Source organism: Oncorhynchus nerka, linkage group LG18 (assembly GCF_034236695.1).
Source record: "Oncorhynchus nerka isolate Pitt River linkage group LG18, Oner_Uvic_2.0, whole genome shotgun sequence".
Taxonomy (NCBI): Eukaryota; Metazoa; Chordata; class Actinopteri; order Salmoniformes; family Salmonidae; genus Oncorhynchus; species Oncorhynchus nerka.
In genome coordinates this window covers 83,896,158-83,904,667 of record NC_088413.1, presented here as the reverse complement: position 1 = coordinate 83,904,667, position 8,510 = coordinate 83,896,158, and the positions used below count along the sequence as shown (strand labels likewise).

General features: G+C 43.3%; 1 protein-coding gene across 2 annotated transcripts in view; it reads right to left on the bottom strand.

Annotated features, from left to right (window-relative positions):
• Positions 1-5,691: 5,691 nt before the first annotated feature.
• Positions 5,692-8,510, bottom strand: part of LOC115117281 (lysyl oxidase homolog 3B-like) — a 119,972-nt gene continuing 117,153 nt past the window's right edge. For both annotated transcript variants that reach the window (XM_065004445.1, XM_065004446.1), the window contains one exon: positions 5,692-7,368. In XM_065004445.1, the coding sequence (XP_064860517.1) occupies positions 7,295-7,368 (74 nt within the window). In that variant the 3' untranslated portion in view covers positions 5,692-7,294. The remainder of the gene's footprint in view (positions 7,369-8,510) is intronic.

Genomic DNA, 8,510 nt, shown 5'->3' with positions numbered 1-8,510 from the left:
ACACCTATTAGCAACGGGTGTGGCTGAAATAGCCAAATCTACTAATTTGTCCACATACATTTGAATATATACTGTATGTTTCTTTATATATTTTGTCTAAAATTCCCCCTGTCATAAAGACCAACCATAAATTGTTTTTGTACAACCCAATACAATAGGGAGTTACGGTAGTGTAAATACATCCTCGTTGCTAAAAGCAGCTAGGGCAGATCCATTGAGACCAGCTCCATTTTGAAGTAGTACATTTTCTTCTTGAACTACTTATATGAGTTGGCAAATAAACTGAAAGGGTGCACACTGCCCTCTGGAGGGTGTTGTCTGAACAGGTTTAAAGACATGGTGGGGATTTACTGCCCCCTGGAGGGTGTTGTCTGAACAGGTTTAAAGACATGGTTGGGGATTTACTGCCCCCTGGAGGGTGTTGTCTGAACAGGTTTAAAGACAAGGTTGGTGACTTACTGCCCCCTGGAGGGTGTTGTCTGAACAGGTTTAAAGACAAGGTTGGTGACTTACTGCCCCCTGGAGGGTGTTGTCTGAACAGGTTTAAAGACAAGGATGGCGATTTACTGCCCCCTGGAGTGCTGCCCCCTTGAAAGTTGAAGCCAACAGCGCAGTCGTGAGGCCCAGGTGACAGCATACCCAGGTCATGATCTAGTGATGCTTTTAAGACAGCTGGGACCTCTGGTAAAAACGATGACATGACATCCGTGATGTCACAGAGTTTCTGTCTTGGAATTTATTGTTTTTAGGACCTTTTACCAACAGGCTTATTGATTTTAGAGAGCATGCATTTGTTTATGACAGCCCTCCAGAGGACTGGCCTGCTGCTTTTAATGCGCAGTACCATCTTGATTTGATTTATGATCCTATTCCGCCACCTAGCGACATTCTAAGGGTACTGCATGTTAAGAACACATTTTATTGAGACATTGAAAGGGCACACAGGAACTAAACAGTTTACTTTAACCCTACCGAATATAAAACCAAAAATGCTTAGTCTAACCCACCAGTAACCTTAACCTGCTTAGTCTAACCCACCAGTAACCTTAACCTGCTTAGTCTAACCCACCAGTAACCCTAACCTGCTTAGTCTAACCCACCAATAACCCTAACCTGCTTAGTCTAACCCACCAGTAACCCCGACCTGCTTAGTCTAACCCACCAGTAACCCCGACCTGCTTAGTCTAACCCACCAGTAACCCCGACCTGCTTGGTCTAACCCACCAGTAACCTTAACCTGCTTAGTCTAACCCACCAGTAACCCCGACCTGCTTAGTCTAACCCACCAGTAACCCTAACCTGCTTAGTCTAACCCACCAGTAACCCTAACCTGCTTAGTCTAACCCACCAGTAACCCCGACCTGCTTAGTCTAACCCACCAGTAACCCTAACCTGCTTAGTCTAACCCACCAGTAACCCCGACCTGCTTAGTCTAACCCACCAGTAACCCCGACCTGCTTAGTCTAACCCACCAGTAACCCTAACCTGCTTGGTCTAACCCACCAGTAACCCTAACCTGCTTAGTCTAACCCACCAGTAACCCCGACCTGCTTAGTCTGACCCACCAGTAACCCCGACCTGCTTAGTCTAACCCACCAGTAACCTTAACCTGCTTAGTCTAACCCACCAGTAACCCTAACCTGCTTAGTCTAACCCACCAGTAACGCTAACCTGCTTAGTCTAACCCACCAGTAACGCTAACCTGCTTAGTCTAACCCACCAGTAACCCCGACCTGCTTAGTCTAACCCACCAGTAACCCCGACCTGCTTAGTCTAACCCACCAGTAACCCTAACCTGCTTAGTCTAACCAACCAGTAACCCCGACCTGCTTAGTCTAACCCACCAGTAACCCCGACCTGCTTGGTCTAACCCACCAGTAACCCTAACCTGCTTAGTCTAACCCACCAGTAACCCTAACCTGCTTAGTCTAACCCACCAGTAACCCTAACCTGCTTAGTCTAACCCACCAGTAACCCTAACCTGCTTAGTCTAACCCACCAGTAACCCTAACCTGCTTAGTCTAACCCACCAGTAACCCCGACCTGCTTAGTCTGACCCACCAGTAACCCCGACCTGCTTAGTCTAACCCACCAGTAACCCCGACCTGCTTAGTCTAACCCACCAGTAACCCTAACCTGCTTAGTCTGACCCACCAGTAACCCCGACCTGCTTAGTCTAACCCACCAGTAACCCCGACCTGCTTAGTCTAACCCACCAGTAACCCTAACCTGCTTGGTCTAACCCACCAGTAACCCTAACCTGCTTAGTCTAACCCACCTGTAACCCTAACCTGCTTAGTCTAACCCACCAGTAACCCCGACCTGCTTAGTCTAACCCACCAGTAACCCCGACCTGCTTAGTCTAACCCACCAGTAACCCCAACCTGCTTAGTCTAACCCACCAGTAACCCCGACCTGCTTAGTCTAACCCACCAGTAACCCCTACCTGCTTAGTCTAACCCACCAGTAACCCCGACCTGCTTGGTCTAACCCACCAGTAACCCCGACCTGCTTAGTCTGACCCACCAGTAACCCTAACCTGCTTAGTCTAACCCACCAGTAACCCCGACCTGCTTGGTCTAACCCACCAGTAACCCCGACCTGCTTAGTCTAACCCACCAGTAACCCCGACCTGCTTGGTCTAACCCACCAGTAACCCCGACCTGCTTAGTCTAACCCACCAGTAACCAAAACCAAAAACCCCGACCTGCTTAGTCTAACCCACCAGTAACCAAAACCAAAAGCCCCGCCTTATCTCAGCTCACTGGTCACCATAGCAGCACCCACTCGTAGCCCCTGCTCCCGCAGGTATATCTCACTGGTCACCCCCAAAGCCAATTCCTCCTTTGGTCGTCTTTCCTTCCAGTTCTCTGCTGCCCATGACTGGAACGAATTGCAAAAATCTCTGAAGCTGGAGACTCACATCTCCCTCACTAGCTTTAAGCACCAGCTGTCAGAGCATTTTACAGATCACTGCACCTGTACACAGCCCATCTGTAAACAGCCTATCTACCTCCCTCATCCCCATACTGGTATTTATTTATTTTGCTCCTTTGCACCCCAGTATCTCTACTTGCACATTCATCTTCTGTACATCTACTATTCCAGTGTTTAATTGCTATATTGTAATTACTTCGCCACCATGGCCTATTTATTTCCTTAACTTACCTCATTTGCAGTCACTGTATGTAGACTTTTTGTTTTCTTTTGTTCTACTTTATTACTGACTGTATGTTCTGTTTATTCCATGTGTAACTCTGTTGTTGTATGTGTCGAATTGCTACGCTTTATCATGGCCAGGTCGCAGTTGCAAATGAGAACTTCTCAACTAGCCTACCTGGTTAAATAAAGGTGTTCTCAACTAGCCTACCTGGTTAAATAAAGGTGTTCTCAACTAGCCTACCTGGTTAAATAAAGGTGTTCTCAACTAGCCTACCTGGTTAAATAAAGGTGTTCTCAACTAGCCTACCTGGTTAAATAAAGGTGTTCTCAACTAGCCTACCTGGTTAAATAAAGGTGTTCTCAACTAGCCTACCTGGTTAAATAAAGGTGTTCTCAACTAGCCTACCTGGTTAAATAAAGGTGACTATATTCCCTCTTTTTGAGACACTTCTGCTTCATCATGTTTATTTTATAAATGTTGGTGTGTTTCTAAATATACCTGTATAAGCCGCTATCCCCAGTGTACAGTATAGACCTTTCCTTTGAATGGCTGTTGTCTAACCCTAACCACTGAGGAGGGGCTTCCGTTTGGCCACTCTACCATAAAGGCCTGATTGGTGGAGCCCTGCAGGGATGGTTGTCCTTCTGGAAGGTTCTCCCTTCTCCACAGAGGAACTCTGGAGCTCTGTCAGAGTGACCATCGGGTTCTTGGTCACCACCCTGACCAAGGCCCTTCTCCCCGAATTGCTCAGTTTGGCAGGACGCCCAGCTCTAGGAAGAGGCTTGGTGGTTACAAACTTCTTTCAGAATGCACTGTATAGGAAAGACATTTCAAAACAAACTTTATTTATTTATTTTGTTGACTATGTGTCTTTCCATGTATGAATCTGTTATTCAATGCGGCTTAGACTCTAGGTAATTTCTTTCTGATTGAGCCGACATCTGAAATGTGTCATCCCGAACACGGTAACACTGCCTTAAAGCTGCATGATCTACATGCCTGATCAGATTAAATCCAAGGATACAAAGCTTTTCACTATAAGATAATGTATCAGTTGTGAGCTCAAGATTTCTACGCTGACTTCACAACAGGCTTTTTGAAGATGTTGACGTTTCCAAGTCTTAAAGTCAGATACAGATATACTATTCTACTATTCTTGGCACCCCAGAACAGAAACTCTCTGGTATTCTTGGCACCCCAGAACAGAAACTCTCTGGTATTCTTGGCATCCCAGAAGAGAACATCTCTGGTATGTTACTTTCTATCCACAAGAAATTACAGTACATCAACACACGTTTCACTGTTCTTGACTGATTGGCTTATTTGGTAATGCAGGTAGTATGTTAGCGTCTTGGTAATGTATTAAGTTTCTGTGTTGTTTTAAAGGTACTGTATAAAGATTCATGTTTTGTTTTAAAGGTACTGTATTAGGTTCCTATGTTGTTTTAAATGTAATGTATTAGGTTCCTGTGTTGTTTTAAAGGTAATGCTAGGTTCCTGTGTTGTTTTAAAGGTAATGCTAGGTTCCTGTGTTGTTTTAAAGGTAATGCATTAGGTTCCTGTGTTGTTTTAAAGGTAATGCATTAGGTTCCTGTGTTGTTTTAAAGGTAATGCATTAGGTTCCTGTGTTGTTTTAAAGGTAATGTATTAGGTTCCTGTGTTGTTTTAAAGGTAATGCATTAGGTTCCCGTGTTGTTTTAAAGGTAATGTATTAGGTTCCTGTGTTGTTTTAAAGGTAATGCTAGGTTCCTGTGTTGTTTTAAAGGTAATGCATTAGGTTCCTGTGTTGTTTTAAAGGTAATGCTAGGTTCCTGTGTTGTTTTAAAGGTAATGCTAGGTTCCTGTGTTGTTTTAAAGGTAATGCATTAGGTTCCTGTGTTGTTTTAAAGGTAATGCATTATGTTCCTGTGTTGTTTTAAAGGTAATGCATTTGGTTCCTGTGTTGTTTTAAAGGTAATGCATTAGGTTCCTGTGTTGTTTTAAAGGTAATGCATTAGGTTCCTATGTTGTTTTAAAGGTAATGTATTAGGTTCCTGTGTTGTTTTAAAGGTAATGCATTATGTTCCTGTGTTGTTTTAAAGGTAATGCATTATGTTCCTGTGTTGTTTTAAAGGTAATGCATTTGGTTCCTGTGTTGTTTTAAAGGTAATGCATTAGGTTCCCGTGTTGTTTTAAAGGTAATGCTAGGTTCCTGTGTTGTTTTAAAGGTAATGCATTAGGTTCCTGTGTTGTTTTAAAGGTAATGCTAGGTTCCTGTGTTGTTTTAAAGGTAATGCATTAGGTTCCTATGTTGTTTTAAAGGTAATGTATTAGGTTCCTGTGCTGTTTTAAAGGTAATGCTAGGTTCCGGTGTTGTTTTAAAGGTAATGCATTAGGTTCCTGTGTTGTTTTAAAGGTAATGCTAGGTTCCTGTGTTGTTTTAAAGGTAATGCATTAGGTTCCTGTGTTGTTTTAAAGGTAATGCATTCGGTTCCTGTGTTGTTTGAAAGGTAATGTATCCAAAGGTATACAGACACACAACACAGTCAGTCAGTCAGTCTGTTGTTTAATGTATAATAGCCTAATGAATATCCCTTATCTCAGTCTGGTATAACAATCCATTAGCACCTGGAAACACTGGACAATAATACATTCACAAATATGATTCACTTTCAGGTCTGTGCTGTATCAGGCCGAATCCGACCCGAGGTAAGAGCTCGTAAATGGAACGTTATTCCCTTTTCATGTACCCTGTCTGTGTATTCTGATCTTGAACATCAGCATGAGAATAGCACCCTGTCTGTGTATTCTGACACTTGACTAGGGGTGGATGGTTTAACACTTGACTAGGGGTGGATGGTTTAACACTTGACTAGGGGTGGATGGTTTAACACTTGACTAGGGGTGGATGGTTTAACACTTGACTAGGGGTGGATGGTTTAACACTTGACTAGGGGTGGATGGTTTAACACTTGACTAGGGGTGGATGGTTTAACACTTGACTAGGGGTGGATGGTTTAACACTTGAGAATTAGATCTTGACTATGATCTATAGCAGAACTGCATGGAGATCAAAGAGGTTGATAAAGGAGGTGTCTTTACATCTGAGCCATAATAGCTTTTGTGACAGCATGGGCGGCACCATTAAAGACATTCTCTATGACTTCTATGAGTTGGTTAACAAACATGCATACTGCCCCCTGGAGGCTGTGTCTGTACAGGTATAAAGACAAGGTTGGGGATTTACTGCCCCCTAGAGGGTGTTGTCTGAACAGGTATAAAGACATGGTTGGGGATTTACTGCCCCCTGGAGGGTGTTGTCTGAACAGGTATAAAGACATGGTTGGGGATTTACTGCCCCCTAGAGTTACGGAATGTTTGCTCAGGAGTATAATTCCTTGGCTGATCCCTCCTGATGACCTGGGCGGAATCATGTGATCATTCCTTAGGGAGTCCCACCCAGTTGACTACTTCAGTATGGTGAAAGTCCTCAATGGCGCTGCTGTGCTTTAGGGCTTTAGGGCACTAGAGCTGTCTATCTAAGTCTATGAGGAGAGGCAGTAGAATGGTTCTCTGACGGATGCCTCATGCTGTTAGAACAATGAGGTCTTCTCCTGGAGCACCTTTCAAAACTAGACTGGCTATAAAAATAAAACTTCATTCATAACATATAAACAACATTAATGGAAAAAGGTTGCATATCAATAAATCATACATTAAGACTAGTTGTATGAAAGCTTATGAATTGTTCTTCTGTCACGCAATGTAACATAATATACTCACATTTGAACAAAACATCAAATCAAATCAAATCAAATCAAAATCAAATCATCATCTAAAGTAAGTTTTGTTTTTGAGAACAAAGCACTGAGTATTCCAGTATAATATAACAATAATACTAACTGAGACGCACACCAACACATTCACAATACAACATGACTTTGGATCCTTCAGATCAGACTGCTGCCTTGTGGAATTTAGGCGTGTGATTGGTTGGTTGCTTTGTGATCTGATGATGAATGGTTGGTTCTGATAGGTAGCTAGGTGATGAAGGGTGATTGGTTGTCCCATTGTTTAACATGATGAAAGGCATCAGCCCTCCTCTTTGGTTTGTACATGGGTCTGGAACAGATTGGTGTGTTGCTAGGAGGATTATGAGATCTGATTGTTGAACTGCCCTGGGTACTTCTCAAACCTCCTCTCTGCCTCCTCACTGAAGGCATCACCTGTAGGGGCAATGACACAACAGAACACAATAGTCAGAGACAGAAAGCAATGGAAGAGTCTGGAACAAGAGAGAAAGCAAAGGAAGAGTCTGGAACAAGAGACAAAAGGTAATGGAAGAGTCTGGAACAAGAGACAAAAGGTAATGGAAGAGTCTGGAACAAGAGACAAAAGGTAATGGAAGAGTCTGGAACAAGAGACAGAAAGCAATGGCAGCGTCTGGAACAAGAGACAGAAGGCAATGGAAGAGTCTGGTACAAGAGACAGAAAGCAATGGAAGAGTCTGGAACAAGAGACAGAAAGCAATGGAAGAGTCTGGAACAAGAGACAAAAGGTAATGGAAGAGTCTGGAACAAGAGACAGAAGGCAATGGAAGAGTCTGGTACAAGAGACAGAAAGCAATGGAAGAGTCTGGAACAAGAGACAAAAGGTAATGGAAGAGTCTGGAACAAGAGACAAAAGGTAATGGGAGAGTCTGGAACAAGAGACAAAAGGTAATGGAAGAGTCTGGAACAAGAGACAGAAGGCAATGGAAGAATCTGGTACAAGAGACAGAAAGCAATGGAAGAGTCTGGAACAAGAGAGAGAAGGCAATGGAAGAGTCTGGTACAAGAGACAGAAAGCAATGGAAGAGTCTGGAACAAGAGACAAAAGGTAATGGAAGAGTCTGGAACAAGAGACAGAAGGCAATGGAAGAGTCTGGAACAAGAGACAAAAGGTAATGGAAGAGTCTGGAACAAGAGACAGAAGGCAATGGAAGAGTCTGGTACAAGAGACAGAAAGCAATGGAAGAGTCTGGAACAAGAGACAAAAGGTAATGGAAGAGTCTGGAACAAGAGACAAAAGGTAATGGGAGAGTCTGGAACAAGAGACAAAATGTAATGGAAGAGTCTGGAACAAGAGACAGAAGGCAATGGAAGAGTCTGGTACAAGAGACAAAAGGTAATGGAAGAGTCTGGAACAAGAGACAGAAGGCAATGGAAGAGTCTGGAACAAGAGACAAAAGGTAATGGGAGAGTCTGGAACAAGAGACAAAAGGTAATGTAAGAGTCTGGTACAAGAGACAGAAAGCAATGGAAGAGTCTGGAACAAGAGACAAAAGGTAATGGAAGAGTCTGGAACAAGAGACAGAAGGCAATGGAAG